This window comes from Microcaecilia unicolor, chromosome 10 (genome assembly GCF_901765095.1).
Source record: "Microcaecilia unicolor chromosome 10, aMicUni1.1, whole genome shotgun sequence".
Lineage (NCBI taxonomy): Eukaryota > Metazoa > Chordata > Amphibia > Gymnophiona > Siphonopidae > Microcaecilia > Microcaecilia unicolor.
The window spans coordinates 194,576,747-194,602,083 of NC_044040.1; the positions used below are offsets into that span (position 1 = coordinate 194,576,747).

Consider the following 25,337-nt stretch of genomic DNA (forward strand, 5'->3'; position numbering starts at 1 on the left):
TTAGTTTGGTTTGTCTTTGATTGATCGGTTATAACAGGACCTGTGGTCTTTAGCCTAATCTTGTTGCTAAGTGGTAATCATTTCTCAGGATATTATAGTTGTATAATTATATATTTTTTTTTCCATATATCTATTGGTAATAATCAGTATATTTTGCTAGTGTACACTACTATGTTTGTTGCATTTTGCTTGGCTATATTGTTAATTATTTTTATATATAATAAATAATATATTTCCACTTTGGCATTGCTCCTTTCATTGTAAGACAGCACGAACCTAAGGGCCGATTAGGTACTGATCATCCTATTTTGCCAAATGAGTCCAGAGTAATTACTGCGTAAGTGAATTTCTGTCCACCTAAGTACCTTTACACTGTGTCAGCATTAGTGCATAGCAGCCGCTAGCGCAGCTTAGTAAACACAGGGGGGAGGGGGTTAAGACGTTTAATAATGATGTGCCTTTAAGTACTGTATTGCATAACCAATGCACTCGCACTTCTACCTCTCTCTCGCATTAACAAAATAATCCAGTCAAACCATTTATTTGGCAAAACTGGTCACAGCTTTAATGGTTAACAATATCCCTTTTACTATTCCAATTTCATTTTAAAATTAACACATAATTTACATCATTTATCACTTGTAGTTGGTAACGAACTAACATTAACTGGGCACTGTATTCCTCTTCAGTATCAGGACCTTCAGTAACGCAAAATCCCGCCTTCTACCTCCTCCCACAAGGTCCCTGACGGTGCTACACATGAACCAATCCCTCACCACCCCATCCCCATTTCCTCTTCCCGACTTCAACTCCACTCGTCAAATACAATCACCCAATAATCTTGCTGCAACAAAACCTAACCACCCACCCTATGCATGAAAAGCAGAACACACAACCTGTCCACCTTTCCCAACTCACTCAAACTATGGGCAGGCCCTAACCAAAATTCCTCTCCTGCCTTAGAAATCCAAGAAAACTGATTGAAGCAACACCTTACCCTCTCTTCAATCAATCAGCCCTTCCTGAACTCCTTTCTTCACTCACCCTTTACCTTCCCCTTCCTCCGCTTTTAAACCCCAAATTAATACAGATGTTTGGCTCCGCCTGGTTATGGTGCCCCCACTTAATTCATAGGGTGGCAATTTCATCAAGTCTGAAAAATTTATCATCCAACTAGACCATTGCGCTCTCAAGGGAAATGTCTAAAGGACATTCCAGCTTTTCACCAAATCCGCTCAGATGAAGATCACGCGTGGATGTTTTGTATCAGAGGTCTGATTTTATGAAACAATCTTCCTTTAAATTTAAGACAGGTAATGCTAATTCTTTCATTTAAAAAGCGGTTAAAAGCTTTTGCACTGAACTAAAGTGAATTCTTTGGCTTTTAATTTTGGTTATTTTAAATGATTTTATTCTGGATGTTGTTTGCTTTAGCATGTTCTGATTTTTAAGGACGTTTGTTGTTAACCCGTTAGATTTTTATAGCTAATGCAGGTTAGAAATTTGTTTAAATAGAATACATACATACATTTAAAAAAAATGAGGGTAAACTCTACAGGACAGATATGAAGGTAGAAACAGATGCAATCTGCTGGACAGATTTGGATGGGCTGAAGCAGGGCTTCGATGACAACTTTAGTAATTGGTGAACTAGGCCACTGCTGGGCAGATTTCTATGGTCTGTGCCCTGAAAATAGCAAGGACAAATCAAGATCAAGGATGCATATGTAATATCACATCATACCTTATGCTATTAGTCTAACTTGTTGGGCAGACTGAGTGCACCATATATGTCTTTATCTGCCATCATCTGTTATGTTACTATGGGGGTCTTTTACTAAAGCTTAGCTCAAGTTATCTGCAGCAGGGCCCATAGGAATACAATGGGTCCTGCTGCAGATAACTCAAGCTAAGCTTTAGAAAAAGACCCCCTATGACTTTTTCTTAATTTATTTTTTAACATGGAAAGAACGCTAAATGTCTGGAAAGCTCTACCAGTAGAGGTGGAGATGCTGGAATTCAAAAAGACAGGGGACGTACACAAAGGATCCCTAAAGGGCAAGACGATGGAAACCAGAGTATTTCTGCTCAAAATTAAGCTCTGGAACTCACTGCTGGATCAAGTGGTAAAAGCAGTTGATGTAGTTGGATTAAAAAAAAAAAAAAAAGTTTAGACAAATTTGTTAAGGTAGACCTGGGGACAGCCACTGCTTACCCTTAGGATTACGTAACGTGGACTTTTGCCACTTCTTGAGATTCTGCCAGGTACCTGTGACCTGGACTGGCCCCTGTTGGAAACAGGATGCTGGGCCAGATGGACCCTTGGTGTGACCCAGTAGGGCAACTTATGTTCTGATGTTCTAAATGACTTTTGAAATTCTTCTAAGAAATCATGGTGGGAGTAGCCTACACTGAGCAGCGGGTAACAACCTAACCACAGGAAAAGTCCATAGACCGTTATTAAATGGACTTGGGGAAAATCCACTATTTCTGGGATACGCAGTGTAAAATGTTTTGTACTTTTTGGGATCTTGCCAGGTATCTGTGACCTGGATTGTGTTGGAAACAGGATGCTGGGCTTGATGGACCTTGGTCTTTCCCAGTATGGCAATACTTATGTACTTATGCACATTGACTGGGTAGAGCGGATGGGCCATGTTGGACTTTATTAGGATGTACATTTACATGAAAACATCAGCCCAAAATGAAGATTTACACTATTTATTGATAACATGCCTGTGCCCTGTGTGATACGCGTCCTGGCACTCATTCTCCACCTAACACAGCCAAGAGGAGGAGACAACGGACAGGGAGCAATTTTGGTGACCTTATCTCCCTTGCATCCTGTGTGGGTTGTGAAGATGAGGCTTCTGCTCCCACTCTCCAGCAGGCCTCACCGGCCTGTGGCCTCTGAACAGGACGCCAACCAGTCTCTCCTCTTTCTTTCACATCTCAGGTGGGGTATAAAGTGGTTAATAGCTAAACAGGACCCAGCCCATAACCGCCTGCACCTGTAGCCATCCCAGGACTCTCCCCGGTCCTAGCAACCTCCACATCCCAGCCCCTAATGGCTCCCTCTAGTGGCTCACCCGGACATCCTGGACATTTTTAGGGGAACAGCGCCATCTAGTGGCCTGCCCCGGCTAGGACAGCCTCTTATTTATCACAGGGTGCACCATTTGCAAAAACCTGCCCCAGAAAATCTCTCCATAGCTGTCAGTTCCTCCTGGCTCCTGAGCTGGGAAGATGGTGCACTGACTGCTGCAGCCATAACATTCATGCACACTAGAGAGAGGCTGGTCTCACTGTGATAACATCACCCAGCCATGACTGCAGCAGCTGGATGATGTCATCAGATTGCAGCAAGAGAGGATTATTTTTAAAGCTTCTGTTATAACCAGAAAACCTCATTTCCCCATCGGGAGAGGGAGCAGGGTATTGGGATTCTTCTGTTACACACCCCAAAATCTGTTGGCAGTATAACAAGTGTCAACGATAAAGTAAACTAATACAAAATAACCAAATGACACTATATAAGTGGTTATATGGCTGCTAAGTAGCTTTAATATGAAGAGAATCCCTCAGAAACCTATCGGACCTTACGTCCTAGGTTAACAACGGATACATTGAGAGCCGTTGATAAATTTCTATCATCGGGAAATGTATCAACAGCTCTCAATGTATCCGTTGTTAACCTAGGACGTAAGGTCCGATAGGTTTCCGAGGGATTCTCTTCATATCAAATCTGCTTAGCATTCTTCTGTTACAACCAAGAACCAGAAGTCCTATCAATGAGGACACCACACTCTCGAGAAATACTCATAAACCCATCCCCAGGCTCCTCAGATAAAGCGCTGCAGCTACACAAGGTTCAGACAGTGGGAGAGGACATTTTTAAACTATTTTACCTTGACATCTTGAAGCTGCGTATGCACATCTTGGTGGGCTTTTCGTAACTGTTTATTCTCTTCCTGTAAATTATAGACATTTTCTGTGAAAGACAAAAGAGAATGAAACGACATAAAATCGAGCCAAGTGCTTGGTAGCTCTTCTGCAGAAGAGACATTAATCGAACAGCTTTAAAAGGAATAAACCAAGAAAAAAAAAAGTGAAAGGTGCTCACAATGAAAGACAGAAAATAGCCTCTTCGCCCCAAAACAATGCCAATGCAGAAGCAAGAAAGATACCATAGAGAGGTATTTTCGAAAGGACGTCCAGGTCAGGACATCCCAAATGGGCATCCATCTCATTTATTTTCGAACAGGAATTATATCAAGATTTCCCGTTTGACAAAATGCGAGATGGACATCCGTGTTATGGAGACGTTCAGAATGAACAGCCATTTTACAAACTGGAATGCCCAAGATTATGAATGGCGGAAAACAAGGGACACAGACATCTGTATGGCAGTAGGTGCAGCCTAGTGGATACTGCAGTGGACTGTAAACCAAGGGACCCACGTTAAATCCCACTTTAACTTTTTTTTTTTGTAATTGAGCCCTCCAGGAACAGAAAAAATATCTACTGTACCTGAATGCACAACACTTCAATAGACTTGAGGATTGCAGGTAGCTTATATATTTAGGAACAGTAGGTATTTCTCTGTTCCTGAAGGGCACATTAAAAAAAAAAAAAAAAAAAAAGAGTTAAAGTGGGATTTGAACCCGAGTACCTTGGTTCTCAGTCCACTGTACTAACCATTAGGCTACTCCTCAGCTCTGCATGCTGCTCTCAGGGTTGCCAGGTTTAAAAACTTTTCCCCGCCCAAAACTGCAGAAAGGCAAACCCCGCCCATGACCTCATCAACCCCGCCTCCGCAGGGCTTCTATTGGACCAAATTGGACCAATAGAAACCCCGCCGGAAAAGCACCCAAACCCGCAACGCGGCCAAGAAAAAGCCGCCCAATTTCCCGCAGCCGTCAAAAATTTCCCGCAAACGGTCAGGGAAACCCGCCCAATTGGGCAAGAAAACCTCCCACCTGGCAACACTGGCTGCTCTGATCAGAATGCTCATAATACCTGAAGTTGTCACAGAGCCTGGCATTCCCTTTTGGTTTCACTTTCAGGGGAGGAAGAGGACAGCAGCCACTGGGGGATTAAGGGGGAAGGGTCTAACTCGTTTAGGGGCAGTAGTTGTTGAAAGACTCTGCCAACTGTTTTGTTGTTTTTAAATTAGTAATAGCTAGGTCTCACTGCATAAAATGGGACCTGAACTAAACACGGTTGCCGAGAGGAGAGGCAAAATTCCCTGGGCCTCCAATGGGGCAGGCGCTGGGGTCTCTTTCTCTCTTGCTCCTGACGGGACCCGGGTGATCTCGTCCAGACAGGAGGAGAGAGAAAACTTCGGCGCCAGGCCCCCCTTGGAGGCTGGGGAGGACTCAGAGGGGCAGATACTGCACGTCTTCCTCCAGCACTGCTCTTCGCTCTGCCCATTGCTTTCTCAGTGACTGCTTTTCCTCTCAGGCCGCGCTTGCTCGGTTTTGAAACCAAGCATGCACCGAGAGAAAAAGCAGCCGCAGGGGCAGGCAATAGGCAGAGTGAAGAGCAGAGCTGGAGGAAGACCTCTGCTGCTGGTGGAACCTCGGGATCCCCATCAGCCGAGGTATTTGCAATGCAGTTTGCGGCGATCCGGGGAGGAGGGGGAAAACTTATGCCCTCAGTTTCACAGGGTATTTTATGGTCAAACTCCGACAGCTACTTCTATCGACATCTAATCTTTCCTGCCAATCCCAAAATTGCGCAGGATGCAAGAAAAGGTTCCTCGATCAACGTAAAGCTGTGTAAGACAGGCAGGTCATATTTCTAATTACCTTTCATCTTGGACAGCTCCTGTTCTTTCTCCTGCTCCAACACTAGGTATTTTTGCTTGTGATTGCTGAACGCTCTTGTTAGGTCTTCTCCTAGTTTCTGGTGTTCTGTTTGTAGGTCTGAATGTTGCTTCTTGAGCTCCTCGTGTTGACTCTGCGCATGCCGGAAGAGTAAAAGAGAACTTCAGCCCTCCTGGAGTCAGACTCGGCACTCCTACCCTAAACTGAATGATTTTGGAAGGGAGAGGCTGACCAAAGACACAAAGCTGAAGCACTCAAGAGATTTAATGAAAAAACACAGTATGAGCCAGATTCAGTATATGCTGCCAAAAATCGGAACTAAAAGGTATTCTATAAAGAGAGTCTAAGGATGGCTGTACTTTGTAGAATAGCCCATAGCATCGGAATCTGTGCCCAACTTTGGGAACGAGGATTTACGCAACCGCCAATCCTAGAGATGAAAAAGTAAACCAAACAGGCCAACCTTAACAAATGCAAAGTTTACTTATTCATGAACAACTTCATTTTTATGCACACTTATCTTTTTATATCTTTTTATTGTCTTTTTATCCTACTGGAGGAAAAATACCTCAACAACCAGAATAGTTAAACTCTCGAACTCGTTGCTACAGGATGCGGTAATAGTGGTTAGCGTATCTGGGTTTAAAAAAAAAAAGGTTTGGACAAATTCCTGGAGGAAAACTCCATAGTCTGCTATTGAAACAGACATGGGGAAGCAACTGCTTGCCCTGGGATTTGTAGCATGGAATGTTGCTACTCTTTGAGATTCTGCATTGAATCTTGTCACTCTTTAGGATTCCAGAATCTTACTATTCTTTGGGGTTCTACGTAGAATGTTGCTACTCTTTGAGATTCTGCATGGAATCTTATTGCTCTTTAGGATTCCAGAATCTTGCTATTCTTTGGGGTTCTACATGGAATGTTGCCGGGATTTTGCCAGGCACTTGTGACCTGGCTTGGCTACTGTTTGGAAACAGGATACTGGGCTAGATGGACCATTGGTCTGACCCAGTATGGTTACTCTTATGTTCTTATGTACAGTGTATATTTTTTTTAAAAATATACAGAGAATTTTTCAGACCAATGATAAGAAATGGAACAGTGACATGGGAGGGGGGGGGGGGGGGGTCTTTTACTAAAGCCTAGCTCGAGTTATCTGCAGCAGGGCCCATAGGAATAAAATGGGCCCTGCTGCAGATAACTCAAGCTAAACTTTAGTAAAAGACCCCACAAGCGGACCGATATAATATGCTATACTGGTTACTGAGGTCTTTTTCCTCCGGTAGGATAAAAAGACAGTAAAAAGATATCAAGAGGTAATAAGATAAGTACAGTGCACGTCGGATAAGCGCATGCTCTCTTTAACTGCATGCCGTACTTAGGTCCCATTTTTGACGCCATCAGTTTCTATGGGGACAAACTTCGATTTAGTGCACCACTGATAAAAGTATAAGATTCGCTTATATGCATGGTTTAAGACCGCTCCTCTGCAGGAAAGACTCCACATAAGCGCACGCACGGAATATGGAAGCCGATTGGCACGTGACAAAGGGGCGATAAATTTGAAATCTCATTGGTTAACTGCCAGAGGCAGAATAAGCGAAAGAAAGTTGTTAGAGTGTACACTGGAGTCGTCATCGCGCAACTGTAAGACTTTAACACTGGCTGAACGAATAGAAGTTCTTAAAAAATTAGAAAACAAAGTCATGCATCTATTGCTAAAGAATACGGTGTCAATCCCAGTCAAATTTCATGTATCTTGAAGCAGAAAGACCAGCTTCTGGAAGACTGGCAAAACAATACAAATCCACACCGGAAACGTAAATGAGCGGGAAAAGCTGAAGAGGTAGAAGATGCTCTTCTTCGGTGGTTTTCTCAAGTCAGGAGCAGACAGTTTCCTGTCAGTGGTCCACTGCTTATGGAGAAAGCTAATCAGCTAGCTGAAAGTCTTGGACTAACTGAATTCAAAGCCACTGTTGGATGGTTGGAAAGATGGAAGGAGAGGAACAACATAAAATTCAAGAAACAGCATGGTGAAAAACAAGACGCTGATGACTTTGGTGCTGAAAATTGGGTTGTCTTAGTTCTTCCTACCATTTTGAATGAGTCTGCACCTCGTGACATTTTCAATGCTGACGAAAACGGTCTCTACTGGCGAGCGATTCCTGATGAAACACTTGCATTCAAACAAGCTGAAACTACAGGAAGTAAAACGTCAAAGGATCAACTGACGATCCTCCTTTGCTGCAATATAGATTGGAGTGAGAAGTTGGAACCACTCGTCATTGGAAAGAGCAAATAGCCCCGTTGCTTCAAGAATGTTAAGCGACTTCCTGTGTCATACGAGGCTAACACAAATTCATGGATGACTGGGGAAATTTGGAAGCAGTGGCTAAAGAAGTTAGACATTAGAATGCGGGCACAAAAGCGTCAGATTTTGTTACTTTGTGATAATTGTGCTGCACACAGTGATGATGTCGGGCTGTCTAACGTCAAGGTGGTCTTCCTGCCACCAAACACTACCTCTCTGATCCAACCTATGGATCAGGGCATAATAGCCAATTTCAAACAACATTATCGGGCTCTTGTAAGATAAACGTGCTATTGAACTGGCTCGTAATCTATCACTGTTGGATTCCCTACATATGCAGAAAGAAGCCTGGAATCATGTTACACAGGCAACCATTGTGAACTGCTACAAGCGGGCAAGCTTTGTTAAGGATGTGGAGAAGGGCAAAACAGATACAGTTGTTGCAAACGCGTCAGATGAACAGGCTATTGACATCCCAGCTGGTGTTACTGAAGAGGAGTTTCATCACTACGTAGCTGTTGATTACGATCTACAAACAGCTGACGACAGCACTGATGTCCAGATATGCGCCTACACGCAGGTAACGGCTGATGATGAAAGATGATGAAATGAGCAGTGAGGCACATGCTGACGAAATTCAACAACCTCCTGTCACTTTTGCAAGAGCTCTGGAGAGTCTCAACACCCTGCGGGCCTATCTGGAGGCCACTGGATGTCAGTACTATGACAGTTTTTACCGTCTGGCAGACGTAGTCTATGGAACTCACAGACACAAGAATGTACAGAGGACTATGATTGATTACTTCAAGTAAGCCTAGCGCCAGTTAATGGAGACTGTATACTGTACATATGTTTATCAGATGTCAAGCTTCTTTGGGTCACAATGGTTAAGTGCACGCTCTGGTTAACTGCATGTATTTCTTTGGTCCCAGACCCTTGCACTTAAGCGGATTGCACTGTATAAATAAAAATGAAGTTGTTCACAAATAAGTAGACTTTGCATTTGCAAAAGAATTTAGACCAACTGAAACCAGGTGTAAATGCCAGCATGCAAATTAGACCTGGATTTCCCTAATTGTATAAGGTGGCCCTACAATTAGGCCAACTGAAGCAGGGGCCTCAGGCAGCCCTCTTCTGAAGCGGTATTGCCTCTGCCCTTCCTTCCTCATCCTCCTTCCCCAAATTAACCTTTTGTTTTCTTGTTTTTCAAAAGGCGGTGGCAGCGATTCCCATAGGCTGCCCTGCAACCGGTCCCCGCCCTTTCTCTACTGTGGCCCGCCTCTCTAACGTAATTTCCTGTTTCTTCAGAGGTGGGCCACAATAGAGAGAAGGGGCTGGAACCGGCAGCAGGGCAGCCTATGGGAATTGCTGCCGCTGTAGCCCTTTGAAAAACAAGAAAAGAAAATGTAAATTCATGGAAGGGTGTTGGGGAATGTTGAACAAAAGCATAAAAATGTTGAATAAAAGTATAAAAAATTGAAGTGGAATGCTTCAAAAAACATGCAGAGCTAGCTGTTTCAACACTAAAACCTCCTGGGACATGATGGGGCCCACATTAGCCAAAGGCAGGCTCCAGAAAGTCTGTGGATAATGGGAACCAGATGCAGCATATGTTCTGCTATACATTAAGAATTTATGGTATGTTACAGCCTGCCTGCATACAGCCTGCAAGCACGTGATATCAGGAGAAGATTATAAGGAGAGGGAACAAAGAAATAAGTAAGCATTTTGAATTTCTCTTTGTCTGTGTATAGCATTTTGATTTGCCTTAAGCTTGCTGTATATTGCTTGTGTGTAGATATGCTTTGAGTACAGAAATGCTTCCTGCAATAGCCCATTGAGCTATGCAGAACAATTGTAAATACACTGTTTATATTAAATATCGTCTAGCCTTCTCTACAAAAGTAGCGGCATCCTTTTCTTCAAAGTGGCGAGCCAGCCAGGAGTAGGAGTAGGAGTAGGCCGCACACGGAAAAGAGAAGGCCAGACGAATAACAAATTAAGTGTTTGTTGTTAATGAAGTTTTTTACAGGATTTTGAGAGAGAGCAAGCGTTGTTTACGCCTGATTTCTGTGCACCACGTAAGTGGACGTGATCAACCTACTGACGTGGACATACAGGCTACGACTCCTGAGCTTGCTAAAGAGAAATAAGAAGACGCGTGAGTAAGCTTACATTGTGGACTTAGGTATATTTGTTTAGTTTTATAGTTTTCTGTTTTGTATATTTTCTTGGTTTAGGTGCAGTAGTATATTTTTGTAGGTTGTGGCTCTATAGGAGAAATTGTAATAGTCAGAATAAAATGAAAGGGAAAGGGGCAGATAAGAAAGAACAGCCTCCTGTATATGCTATGTATTTAGATTTAGATAGTTCAAAAAAATGCTCCCCTTTGCAGCATGTCATAGAATTATTCCCATTAGAAAAAAAACAGATTGAAAAAATACATGAGAAATGGGTCAAATATGAAGGAAAAGATTCTGTTTTGAGCTGGTCTCAGGATGGATCGTTTGATCGTCCAAAATTATTATCTCTCCTGAGCTACTTACAAGAAAATAAAAATAAAACTAGGCAGAAGAAAAGCTTAGAGAAGCATCTTACAATTTGGAATTTATTTTCTTTAGCAGCAGATCTGTTTCATGCTGATGTAGATAGGATACAAAAAGAGGCAGAAAGAAATAATCCCCCGTCATATGAATCTAGCAGGGACACGTTGTGCCCCCTAAGGGCGACTGATAAAATGAAGGAATCAAAGTCAAAGCGCCCTGTGCCATGCGCTGGGTATTCGGCTCTTGATGACCCCCCCAGTGAGTCAGAAAGTGAAAAGGGAGGGGATAATGAGGACAGTGATGTGGGGACTAGGGAACAGAAAAAGGAGAAAAAACGGGTGAGACAGAAAGAAAAAGGAAAATCTAGTGCAGCGTCAGGTATTAGTATTTCTCAACTGGCAATGCAGTGTGGATATCAGCGCCTGCCATCACATACTGTGGATGGGGATGTATACGCAGGGAATAGTAAGGCTGCTCTTTCTGCAGCTCTGCATGTGATGTATCCAACCCCGATTGATTTTTCAGCCATAACAGCAAATAAATGGGACCCTAAAACTGATTTTTCGGCACATTTGACAAAATGTATAAATTTGTATAAGGCTCAAACAGGGCAAGATGCAGATGTAGAAAAAAAAAAAAAAGTAGCCTTGGGTTCAGCCTGAAGGTTGAGGAATGTCATCTGTTTTTGATTTCTCGGGTGTCTGGCTTTACAGGTTAGAAAGGTCAAGAAGAACTGAAATTTTTTCTTTGTTCCTTTTAAAAGATTGTTTTAGATTAGATTTAAATAAGTTCTTTGTCTTATAGGGAATTCTGATCTCTGTTTATTTTAAAATATGTGTTATTCTGTTTCTAGTTCTCTATGTGAAATGTTTTTGCAATTTAACTTTGTTTGACTCTTTTTTAAGTGAGATTCCTGCAGTGTTAAGAGATCATCTGGCTTAAATTAGTCACAGTCCTAGCTAGTTCTGTGTGTAGGGCTAATAGGGGAAAGAGGTGATTTAAAATCTTTAATAACATCTGAACAATATGATTTGTCAGCAATATGGTTACTATGCTTCAGAATGTTATCAGAATGCAGGAATGCCCCAAGTACAAATGCAAACGCAGCAAGGATTAATGCCACAAGTAGTAGGGATGCCTGTGAGTGCCCCGCAGACTGCAATACAGCAGCCGGCGACGCAATCACAGGGACCAGGGGCTGCAGTACAGAGACAAGGCACTGTAAATGCTTTTCCAACTTGGCAGAATGCTCCAGACCAATGCTATTGACTGGAAGCAGACCAGTGTCAGGAGGAGGGAATGATTTTCAGGTTAGACACAAGGGAACCCTTTATTACATTGACAATTGGCAAATATGGAACTCCTGTGAGATTTTTGATAGATACAGGGGCGAGTACCTCTGTGTTGTGTGCAAAACCACAGGGAGTTAAGCTTTCAAATCAGTATAGAACAACAGTGGGATTTACGGGGATAGAACAAAGAAAAAGGCTAACGGAACCGACTCTGGTGCGCTTGGAATGCCAACCGCACGGTTCAAGGGAGGCTGTGGTACCCTTCTTAGTGGCACCTGACTGCCCAGTAAATTTGTGTGGTAGAGACTTATTGTCTCAATTAGGATTGTGTTTAGATTTTGGAAATAAAGAAATACCAAGTTTGCTCACCATGGTTCAACAGTTGAATAATGAAAATAAAGTAAGGGTTATGGAAGAATTACCACAACATATTTGGAGTACAAGTGATTCACCATATGGACTAGCCATAAATGCAAAACCCCATAAGATAGAATTAATAGAAGGGGCAAAGGGGCCGAAGCAAGACCCTTACCCCATACGACCTAAATTAGTATCCAAAACCCTGGAACACATTGGTAAATTATTGAAATGTGGTATTATTGAACCTTCAGTATCCCCGTATAATACCCCATTTTGTTTCCTGTCCCGAAAGGGGAAAACAATGTAAGGATAGTACATGATTTAAGAGAGCTAAATGAGGTTACAAAAAATCAATTTCCAATTTGTGCAAATCCTGCTACTCTTTTGCATACCCAGAATATATATGCATATAACACTGTTATTGACTTGTCTAATGCATTCTTTTCAATACCTCTTCATCCAGAGTCTAGGGATTTGACGTCATTTATAGTACAGAATGAGGCATACAGGTGGACTAGGATGCCTCAAGGCTTTACTGATAGTCCATCGGTATTCTCAAAACAACTAATGATGGATTTAAAGGATTTCAGGAGTCAATTGCCTGACACGGTGTCATTGTTTGTCTATGTAGATGATATTCTACTGTCTGCTGAGACTGAAGCAGAATGCCTAGATTGGACTACAAAATTATTTTTGTTATTAGGAGAGTTAGGATATAAATGTAACAGGGAAAAATGTGTTATAGCTCAGTCTACTGTCACCTTTTTAGGACAAAATGTTTCAGCAGAACATAAGGTCATTATACCGGAAGTTATATCTATTTTAAATGAAACTCCGGTACCGCAAACAGTTACCCAGTTACGTGCTGTTTTGGGAATGTTAAATTACTGCAGACAATGGATACCAAATTATACACAAAAAGTAATGAGACTGTATAAACATTTGAAACTGCCCGCAGCTACACCAAGGAATACACTCATTGTATTGGAAGAGCAGGATAAGATGGTATTGGCTAAGATTGTGAGGGATTTATTATCTCCAGGACCGTTAGCAGTAATAGATATCCAATCACCTGTGCATCTATGGGTAAAAGACATGGGAAATAGTTGGGCAGCTATGATTAATCAAAACAATGAAGTAAATGCACCAGTAGCTTTTTTGTCAGGCTCTTTTAATCATGTGGAAAAGGGAATGAAAGAAATACCAAAGTTACTGACAGCTATAGTGGCTGCAGTAGGTAAATGGAGAGCACAAATGCCTTTTGTTCCTATTGTAATACATACCAACCACACGATTAAAACACTGTTGAGCCCTAGCCAGACTGCATTGACAGCCACTAGATTTGGAAAATATCAAGCAGTACTTTTAGGACAAGATATAAGAATAATACCATTAACTAAAGAACAGAGAAATAAGATAGATCTGCTTTTTCCTGTCGATCAAGAGGGTGAGATCGATACTATAGAAATCCCTACATTTCACTGTCTTACTTTTGAACCCTTATCTGATGGGTTAATATGGTTTACAGATGGAGCTTGTGAAAGGACTGTTGCAGGCTTTGCCTGCGTGCAGGTAGATGAGAATCTAAGAAAGATAATGCAAGTACAATATAAAACCCCTCCTAACCAGACTGCACAGCATGCTGAACTTTTAGCCGTTATTACGGCCTTACAACACACTGATATGACTCAAAATGTCACTATATATACTGATAGTGGTTACGTTGCAAGTTCACTACAGTATCATATATTAAAATGGCAGCGTAGGGGGATGATAACCAGTGCAGGTAAAAATTTACAACATTACACATATTGGAAATTGCTGTTTGAAATTTTGGCAAAAAGGGAACGTGAAGGTAGAAAAACTGCAGTTGTGTGGACCCCGGCCCACACTGAAAAGCCAACCTTTGAAGCACTAGGTAATGCAATGGCTGATGCAGCAGCAACGGAGGTGGTTAAGCAAAGTGAAAAGATTTTGTATAATACTAGACAGACACAGGAAGGGCCACTTACGAATGTAGATAAGATTGAAATGTGGCAGCCAGAGGGACAGGAAAGTGAAAAATGGTTGAAGAAGAGGATGTATGAAAGTGGGAAGTGAATGGTTTAATGCAGAAGAAGGATTACCTTGTATGCCAATGAGCCAGGCGATTAAGGTATTGGCTGGTTGGCATGCAACCATGCATTGGAATAAGGAAACAATGAGGCAACAATTTGAGCAAAGATTTTGGACTTTAAAAATTGATAACCTGATTCAACAGGTTGTGCAAAATAGGGTATGATACATACCTGTAGCAGTTGTTCTCCGAGGACAGCAGGCTGATTGTTCTCACGACTGGGTGACGTCCGCGGCAGCCCCCACCAACCGGAAAAAAACTTTGCGGGACGGTCGGCACGCAGGGCACGCCCACCGCGCATGCGCGGCCGTCTTCCCGCCCGTGCGCGACCGCTCCCGCCAGTTGAATAACTAGCAAAAGATGAAACACACAACTCCAAAGGGGAGGAGGGAGGGTAGGTGAGAACAATCAGCCTGCTGTCCTCGGAGAACAACTGCTACAGGTATGTATCATACCCTTTCTCCGAGGACAAGCAGGCTGCTTGTTCTCACGACTGGGGTATCCCTAGCTCTCAGGCTCACTCAAAACAAGAACCCAGGTCAATTGAAGCTCGCAACGGCGAGGGTACAACAGAAATTGACCTACGAAGAACAACTAACTGAGAGTGCAGCCTGACCAGAATAAATTCGGGTCCTGGAGGGTGGAGTTGGATTTACACCCCAAACAGATTCTGCAGCACCGACTGCCCGAACCGACTGTCGCGTCGGGTATCCTGCTGGAGGCAGTAATGTGATGTGAATGTGTGGACAGATGACCACGTCGCAGCCTTGCAAATCTCTTCAATAGTGGCTGACTTCAAGTGGGCCACTGACGCTGCCATGGCTCTAACACAATGAGCCGTGACATGACCCTCAAGAGCCAGCCCAGCCTGGGCGTAAGTGAAGGAAATGCAATCTGCTAGCCAATTGGAGATGGTGCGTTTCCCGACAGCGACCCCTAGCCTGTTAGGGTCGAAAGAAATAAACAATTGGGCGGACTGTCTGTGTGGCTGTGTCCGCTCCAAGTAGAAGGCCAATGCTCTCTTGCAGTCCAATGTGTGCAACTGACGTTCAGCAGGGCGGGTATGCGGCCTGGGGAAGAATGTTGGCAAGACAATTGACTGGTTAAGATGGAACTCCGACACCACCTTCGGCAGGAACTTTGGGTGAGTGCGGAGCACTACTCTGTTGTGATGAAATTTGGTATATGGAGCATGAGCTACTAGGGCTTGAAGCTCACTGACCCTACGAGCTGAAGTAACTGCCACCAAGAAAATGACCTTCCAGGTCAAGTACTTCAGATGGCAGGTATTCAGTGGCTCAAAAGGAGGTTTCATCAGCTGGGTGAGGACGACGTTGAGATCCCATGACACAGTAGGAGGCTTGATAGGGGGCTTTGACAAAAGCAAACCTCTCATGAATCGAACGACTAAAGGCTCTCCAGAGATGGCTTTACCTTCCACACGATAATGGTAAGCACTAATCGCACTAAGGTGATTCCTTACTGAGTTGGTCTTAAGGCCAGACTCCGATAAGTGCAGAAGGTATTCAAGCAGGTTTTGTGCAGGACAAGAACGAGGTTCTAGGGCCTTGCTCTCACACCAAACGACAAACCTCCTCCACTTGAAAAAGTAACTCTTCTTAGTGGAATCCTTCCTAGAGGCAAGCAAGACCCGGGAGACACCCTCAGACAGACCCAACGCAGCGAAGTCTACGCCCTCAACATCCAGGCCGTGAGAGCCAGGGATTGAAGGTTGGGGTGCAGCAACGCTCCGTCGTTCTGCGAAATGAGAGTCGGAAAACACTCCAATCTCCACGGTTCTTCGGAGGACAACTCCAGAAGAAGAGGGAACCAGATCTGACGGGGCCAAAAGGGCGCTATCAGAATCATGGTGCCGCGGTCTTGCTTGAGCTTCAGTAAGGTCTTCCCCACCAAAGGTATGGGAGGATAAGCATACAGGAGGCCGGTCCCCCAATGAAGGAGAAAGGCATCTGACGCTAGCCTGCCGTGTGTCTGAAGTCTGGAACAGAACAGAGGCAGCTTGTGGTTGGTCTGAGAGGCGAAAAGATCCACCGAGGGGGTGCCCCACTCTCGGAAGATCTTGCGTACCACTCTGGAATGGAGCGACCACTCGTGCGGTTGCATGACTCTGCTCAGTCTGTCGGCCAGACTGTTGTTTACGCCTGCCAGGTATGTGGCTTGGAGAAGCATGCTGTGCTGGCACGCCCAGCGCCACATCCCGACGGCTTCCTGACACAGGGGGCGAGATCCGGTGCCCCCCTGCTTGTTGACGTAAAACATTGCAACCTGATTGTCTGTCCGAATTTGGATAATTTGGTAGGACAGCCGATCTCTGAAAGCCTTCAGTGCGTTCCAGATCGCTCGGAGCTCCAGGAGGTTGATCTGCAGATCCTTTTCCTGGAGGGACCACATACCCTGGGTGTGCAGCCCATCGACATGAGCTCCCCACCCCAGGCGAGAGGCATCCGTCGTCAGCACTTTCGTGGGCTGTGGAATTTGAAATGGACGTCCCAGTGTCAAATTGGTCCGAACGGTCCACCAGCGCAGTGAAGTGCGGCAGCTGGTGGAGAGGCGGATGACATCTTCTAGATTCCCGGTGGCTTGGAACCACTGGGAAGCTAGGGTCCATTGAGCAGATCTCATGTGAAGACGAGCCATGGGAGTCACATGAACTGTGGAGGCCATATGACCCAGAAGTCTCAACGTCTGCCGAGCTGTGATCTGCTGGGACGCTCTGGTCTGCGAAGCCAGGGCCAGGAGATTGGCGGCCCTCGCTTCGGGAAGATAGGCCTGAGCCGTCTGGGTATTCAGCAGCGCTCCTATGAATTCCAGAGACTGGGACGGTTGGAGATGGGACTTTGGGTAATTTATCACAAACCCCAGCAGCTCCAGAAGTTGAATAGTGCACTGCATGGACCGGAGGGCTCCTGCCTCCGAGGTGTTCTTGACCAGCCAATCGTCGAGATATGGGAACACGTGCACTCCCAGCTTGCGTAGGTAGGCCGCTACCACCACGAGGCACTTGGTAAACACTCGTGGGGCAGAGGCGAGCCCAAATGGCAGCACACAATACTGAAAGTGGCGTGCGCCCAGGCGGAATCTGAGATACTGTCTGTGAGCTGGCAGTATCGGTATGTGAGTATATGCGTCCTTTAAATCCAGGGAACATAGCCAATCGTTTTTCTGAATCATTGGCAGAAGGGTGCCCAAGGAAAGCATCCTGAACTTTTCTTTGACCAGGAATTTGTTCAGGCCTCTCAGGTCTAGGATGGGACGCATCCCCCCTGTTTTCTTTTCCACAAGGAAGTACCTGGAATAGAATCCCTGCCCTTCCTGCCCGGGTGGTACGGGCTCGACCGCATTGGCGCTGAGAAGGGCGGAGAGTTCCTCTGCAAGTACCTGCTTGTGATGGGAGCTGAAAGACTGAGCTCCCGGAGGACAATTTGGAGGCAGGGAGGCCAAATTCAGGGCGTATCCGCACCGCACTATTTGGAGAACCCACTGGTCGGAGGTTATGAGAGGCCACCTTTGGTGAAAAAATTTTAACCTCCCTCCGACCGGCAGATCGTCCAGTACGGACACTTGTAGGGCGGCTATGTTCCCGTGGATCCAGTCAAAAGCCCGTCCCCGGCTTTTGCTGTGGAGGCGCAGGGGGCTGCTTAGGCGCACGCTGTTGACGAGAACGAGCGCGCTGGGGCTGTCCCTGTGCCTGACGAGGCCTTCGGGCCGGCTGGTTGTACCTACGCTTTGCAAAAGAATAGGGTGCAGCCTGCCGTGCCCGGGAAAAACGCCCACCAGTGGGGGCGGATGCTGAAGGCGCCCGGTGGGAGAGCTTGTCGAGAGCGGTTTCCCGCTGATGCAGTTGGTCCACCATCTGCTCGACCTTCTCACCGAAAATGTTATCCCCCCGGCAAGGGACGTCGGCCAGTCTCTGCTGGGTGCGGTTGTCCAGGTCAGAGGCGCGCAGCCATGAGAGCCTGCGCATCACTATACCTTGGGCCGCAGCACGAGATGCCACGTCACAGGTGTCAAAAATACCCCTGGACAGGAACTTTCTGCATGCCTTCAGCTGCCTGACCACCTCCTGATAAGGCCTGGACTGCTCCGGCGGGAGCTTCTCGACCAGGTCCGCCAGCTGTTGCACATTGGTCCGCATGTGGATGCTCATATAGAGCAGGTATGACTGGATGCGGGTCACGAGCATGGAGGATTGGTAGGCCTTCCTCCCAAACGAGTCCAGAGTGCGAGACTCCCGCCCCGGGGGCGCCGAGGCGGTATCCCTCGAACTCCGTGCCCTCTTGAGAGCAGAATCCACGACCGCTGAGTCATGGGGCAATTGGGGCCGCATGAGCTCTGGGTCGGAGTGGATCCTGTACTGGGACTCTGCTTTCTTGGGAATGGTGGGGTTAGTTAACGGTCTCACCCAGTTCCGGAGCAGCGTCTCCTTCAGGACATTGTGCAGCGGCACCGTGGAGGACTCTCTAGGTGGTGATGGATAGTCGAGGACCTCGAGCATCTCGGCCCTCGGCTCTTCCACAGAGACCACGGGGAAGGGAATGGTGATCGACATATCCCGCACAAAGGAGGCAAAGGAGAGGCTCTCAGGAGGTGAGAGCTTCCTCTCCGGTGAAGGCGTGGGGTCCGAGGGAAGGCCCGTAGACTCCTCTGAGGAGAAATATCTAGGGTCCTCCTCTTCCCCCCACGAGTCCTCATCCTCGGTATCGGACATTAGCTCATGTAGCTGAGTCCTGTACCGGGCCCGGCTCGACGTCGAGGCACCGAGGTCTCGGTGTCGTCGAGCGGTGGACTCCCGCGCCGGCGGGGACGGAGCTCCCTCCATCGACGTCGACTCCACCTGCGTAGCAGTCGAGACCGGCACCGCAAGCGGCGGCGGTGTCGACAGCTTCGGCGCCGGGCTAGAGCTCGCCGGCGCCACAGTCATCGGCGCGGCACAGCCTGGCGCATCAGCCCTTCCAGGATCCCCGGAAGGATGGCTCTGAGGCACTCGTCCAGGCCCGCTGCCGGGAAAGGGGCCGGCGCAAGTTCCAAAAAGACGGTCCCGCAGAACTTGCCTCGCAACCTGAGTCCGTTTCCGAAGACCGAGACACAAAGCACACGACTTGAGATTGTGCTCCGGCCCGAGGCACTGGAGGCACCAAGCGTGGGTGTCGGTCTGCGAGATCGGCCGGCCGTAGCGACCACACTTTTTAAATCCACTCGGGACCTTCGAGGACATCGACGGAAAAATCGCGTCGGCGAAGTCAAAGTCGTCAATGGTGGCTAAAATCACACCACGAAAAAACAAACGACCGAGCGACCACTAGGCCGCAACGTAGCGTCCCCGCTGGAAGCGAGGGAAAAGGGGAGCGCGTGCTCCACACGCGCAGTCTTTTTTTTTTTTTTTTGTTTGTAAAAAGAAAAGATAAAAGGAAATGAAATTAAATTAACGAAGCGCGATCCGCGTATACGCGATCGCAAGAATCCGGCGGCTGAAGTAGAGAGAGCGGCAAGGCACGACTCTCTCCAGGCGCGGAAAAAAAGGAACTGGCGGGAGCGGTCGCGCACGGGCGGGAAGACGGCCGCGCATGCGCGGTGGGCGTGCCCTGCGTGCCGACCGTCCCGCGAAGTTTTTTTCCGGTTGGTGGGGGCTGCCGCGGACGTCACCCAGTCGTGAGAACAAGCAGCCTGCTTGTCCTCGGAGAATGCATGGTATGCAATATTAACATACCTAAACGAGGTCCTAAAATATCGCCTGGGACACTTCCAGTACCAGAAGGCCCAGCAAAAGAATGGTATATTGATTTTACCGATATGATTGTTCCAGTGCAGGGAAAAAGGTATTTGTTAGTTTGGGTGGATGCTTTTTCAAGGTGGGTAGAAGCATTTCCATGTAAAAGGGAGACAGCACATGAAGTGGTACAATGCCTGGTAACTCATATTATGCCAAGGCATGGGTGTCCATCTAGAATAATTTCTGATAACGGGACACATTTTAATAACAGTGTTTTGAAAGAAATGGCAACGATTATGGGTTTAACACACAGAAAAGTATCAGTGTATCGCCCCACCTCCAATGGTTTGGTGGAACGCTACAATGGTATTTTAAAAACTAAATTGAGAGTATTACTGAAGGCTTTAAACAAGGAAACAGCAGGTAAACCATATACCTGGCTTGATTTGTTACCATTAGCTTTGATGGTTATAAGGGCCCAACCTAATGGGCGTACTAAATTGACCCCATTCCAAATTCAGACAGGACGTCATTTCTTCCCGATGCAGACAGCAAGTACTGATAGCACAGCTCAGTACTGGCAAAAGCTACAACCTATGTTGAACCTGACAAGTGATATGATCCGAACAAATGTAGCATCACAGGCAGGAACTACTAATGATGTTTGTGCTTTTAAAGTAGGTGACCTAGTGCTACGAAAGAACTTTACACATAAAACATGGAAGGATCCTGTGTATGTAGGGCCTTTTGCTATCACGGCCCTTACTCAGACCGCTGCCTGTCTGGAAGGTCATACTTCTTGGATACATTTAGCAGATATTCGACGAATTAATAACATTGAAATGGACAAAGAATAAACAAACATCATGTCCCTAAACATGATGGTATTGGACTGTTGTTGTTTGTTAATGGACAATGAACACATATGATAATAGACTTGTTACAGTGGCCAAGATGTTGAATTTGACTGATTGTATCATATGTGCCCACTGACTGACATCATCCTTGTCCTTGCCAACTATGATATATGGGACTACAATGATAAAATCATGTCTGTTATCCCAATAATACCTGTGTAAGAGATGATGAAAACCTTCATTGGACAAATGAGACTATTTATAAGCAAGCCTTGCTTATGGACAAGTACCCACAGACATCATGTTGGTGTCTGATTAATAGTATGACAACTGAACACATTCCCCCGATAAAGTGCACTTACACGCAGAATGTTGTAACAACTGATTCAATGAATGTTATGCTTTTAATTTGTGTAATTTTTAATGCCACATCAGCTAATGAAAAGTAAGAATGAATGACAGTGCACTTCCCTTTAATGAAGCTCACTGTCCTATAAATTATATACCTCAAGAGATATAAATTTTGTACCCTAGTACAATTGAATCTGTTTAATGCAACATGTATTAGCATGTTTGCAAAGATGTGCCAGGATGCTTTTAAAATGATAATGGTAACTGAAATCCAGAATGAATAGAACTTTAATATGTCAACAGATTGAAAGATGTATGATAAAGATGATGAAAAGACAGAGCTTGCAGGCACAGCATATCATAAATAACAAGGGGGAGGAGATTTAGAAGGGAGGAAAGGAAACAGACTGGAGCTAAAACAGATGTTTGAGGCCTGAAACAATCAGTCCTCAAAAGGGAGGATTTGTTGAACAAAAGCATAAAAATGTTGAATAAAAGTATAAAAAATTGAAGTGGAATGCTTCAAAAAACATGCAGAGCTAGCTGTTTCAACACTAAAACCTCCTGGGACATGATGGGGCCCACATTAGCCAAAGGCAGGCTCCAGAAAGTCTGTGGATAATGGGAACCAGATGCAGCATATGTTCTGCTATACATTAAGAATTTATGGTATGTTACAGCCTGCCTGCATACAGCCTGCAAGCACGTGATATCAGGAGAAGATTATAAGGAGAGGGAACAAAGAAATAAGTAAGCATTTTGAATTTCTCTTTGTCTGTGTATAGCATTTTGATTTGCCTTAAGCTTGCTGTATATTGCTTGTGTGTAAATATGCTTTGAGTACAGAAATGCTTCCTGCAATAGCCCATTGAGCTATGCAGAACAATTGTAAATACACTGTTTATATTAAATATCGTCTAGCCTTCTCTACAAAAGTAGCGGCATCCTTTTCTTCAGGAAGGAAGGGGAGAGATGTCAAACCATGGCTGGGGGGGGGGGGGGGGGGGGGGGAACGGGACGGACGGCAGAGCTGGGACAGCAGCTCATTCTTTGCCTCAAGTGACAGATTATCTTGATCAGCCCCCGACCTGAGAATTTTAAGAGAATGCCCTATATCCTTCCCATTGTTACACCCTTTTCAGATACGAGCAGAAACACTTGGGCGCTATTCTATAACTGGGCACGTAAGTAGCTCCCTGTTTGGCCTAAAAAATCATCAGAGAAATTGCACATAATGTTATATATAGAATTTCCCACCATGCACATAAAACACAGCCCAAAGTTCAAATAAAAGTCAAAACATATTATCGAAAAACATACCAACTGAACTTGAAGATGGTTTCGTGAGAGGAAACACATACCCCAGCGACTTAAGTTGCGTGCGCAAATCCGGTCGTATTCTGGATTAGCGAGCACAACTTAGTTAACAAGCTAATCAGCACCCAATAAGTCACTTAATTATTGACACTAATTGGCATTAATTAGAATTTATTTGCAGAACTAAGCGTATTCTGTAATGTGATATGTGCTAATTCTAAGTCGTATAGTTGAAAGGGGGCATGGCCACAGGCATGGAATGGGTGGGTCAAGGGCTTTTCTAAAATCTGTGGGTGTTATAGAACACACTCGGTCCACACCTAATTTAAGTGTCAGCAGCAATTACACCAAGTTTTACTTGGCGTAACTGCCTGTGACTAATTTTAGTCATGTGGATGGGACTTCGGCAAATTCTATAAACCACACTGAAATTTAGGCTTATCCTAGTAAAGTACGCCTAAATTTAGGCACACTTTATAGAATACACCTAGGTGTATTTTGTTTTGACGCCAATTTTATTATTTTTTTTTTAGGCGTTATATATGGAATCTAGACCATAGGGGGCAATTCTGTGGAAGTCACTGAAAATTAGGTGCCAACAAACTTGAGTACTAAGCTAGTATTCTAACAGCAAATTTGCATGCCAAATCCGTTACAGAACGCTAGCGTAAGTAGTCAGAAACCACTTACGTCATGTCAATGGCAGTTGTAAATATACATGCCCAATAACTGATGGCATTCTATAAAGTGCACGCTAGAACAGAACGCCCATAACCCACCCATACCCTCTCCATGTGAATGTCCTCTTTGCAGTTACAGTGGTGGAAATAAGTATTTGATCCCTTGCTGATTTTGTAAGTTTGCCCACTGACAAAGACATGAGCAGCCCATAATTGAAGGGTAGGTTATTGGTAACAGTGAGAGATAGCACATCACAAATTAAATCCGGAAAATCACATTGTGGAAAGTATATGAATTTATTTGCATTCTGCAGAGGGAAATAAGTATTTAATCCCTCTGGCAAACAAGACCTAATACTTGGTGGCAAAACCCTTGTTGGCAAGCACAGCGGTCAGACGTCTTCTGTAGTTGATGATGAGGTTTGCACACATGTCAGGAGGAATTTTGGTCCACTCCTCTTTGCAGATCATCTCTAAATCATTAAGAGTTCTGGGCTGTCGCTTGGCAACTCGCAGCTTCAGCTCCCTCCATAAGTTTTCAATGGGATTAAGGTCTGGTGACTGGCTAGGCCACTCCATGACCCTAATGTGCTTCTTCCTGAGCCACTCCTTTGTTGCCTTGGCTGTATGTTTTGGGTCATTGTCGTGCTGGAAGACCCAGCCACGACCCATTTTTAAGGCCCTGGCGGAGGGAAGGAGGTTGTCACTCAGAATTGTACGGTACATGGCCCCATCCATTCTCCCATTGATGCGGTGAAGTAGTCCTGTGCCCTTAGCAGAGAAACACCCCCAAAACATAACATTTCCACCTCCATGCTTGACAGTGGGGACGGTGTTCTTTGGGTCATAGGCAGCATTTCTCTTCCTCCAAACACGGCGAGTTGAGTTCATGCCAAAGAGCTCAATTTTTGTCTCATCTGACCACAGCACCTTCTCCCAATCACTCTCGGCATCATCCAGGTGTTCACTGGCAAACTTCAGACGGGCCGTCACATGTGCCTTCCGGAGCAGGGGGACCTTGCGGGCACTGCAGGATTGCAATCCGTTATGTCGTAATGTGTTACCAATGGTTTTCGTGGTGACAGTGGTCCCAGCTGCCTTGAGATCATTGACAAGTTCCCCCCTTGTAGTTGTAGGCTGATTTCTAACCTTCCTCATGATCAAGGATACCCCACGAGGTGAGATTTTGCGTGGAGCCCCAGATCTTTGTCGATTGACAGTCATTTTGTACTTCTTCCATTTTCTTACTATGGCACCAACAGTTGTCTCCTTCTCGCCCAGCGTCTTACTGATGGTTTTGTAGCCCATTCCAGCCTTGTGCAGGTGTATGATCTTGTCCCTGACATCCTTAGACAGCTCCTTGCTCTTGGCCATTTTGTAGAGGTTAGAGTCTGACTGATTCACTGAGTCTGTGGACAGGTGTCTTTCATACAGGTGACCATTGCCGACAGCTGTCTGTCATGCAGGTAACGAGTTGATTTGGAGCATCTACCTGGTCTGTAGGGGCCAGATCTCTTACTGGTTTGTGGGGGATCAAATACTTATTTCCCTCTGCAGAATGCAAATAAATTCATATACTTTCCACAATGTGATTTTCCGGATTTAATTTGTGATGTGCTATCTCTCACTGTTACCAATAACCTACCCTTCAATTATGGGCTGCTCATGTCTTTGTCAGTGGGCAAACTTACAAAATCAGCAAGGGATCAAATACTTATTTCCACCACTGTATGTGCTAGACAAATTTACACACACACACTTTATTAAAAAAAAAAAAAATTAGAAGGAACAGTAGTTATAACTTGCACGCATTACTGCAAATTGCCAATTAGTGCTAATTAAGGCCAATTAATGATAGCTAGTGCCAATGAAAAACTTTTTCACAAGAAAACTAATGCAATCAGACGCTATAAGAGCAGATACATGAATGTCAATAGCTTTAATAACT

General features: G+C 45.1%; 1 protein-coding gene across 4 annotated transcripts in view; it reads right to left on the bottom strand.

The window, feature by feature from the left end:
• GOLIM4 (golgi integral membrane protein 4) overlaps positions 1 to 25,337 on the bottom strand; it is a 119,329-nt gene that overhangs the window by 43,265 nt on the left and 50,727 nt on the right. For all 4 annotated transcript variants that reach the window (XM_030216652.1, XM_030216654.1, XM_030216655.1 and 1 more), the window contains 2 exons: positions 5,811 to 5,961; positions 3,909 to 3,991 (listed from right to left, as the gene is read on the bottom strand). In XM_030216652.1, the coding sequence (XP_030072512.1) occupies positions 3,909 to 3,991; positions 5,811 to 5,961 (234 nt within the window). The remainder of the gene's footprint in view (positions 1 to 3,908; positions 3,992 to 5,810; positions 5,962 to 25,337) is intronic.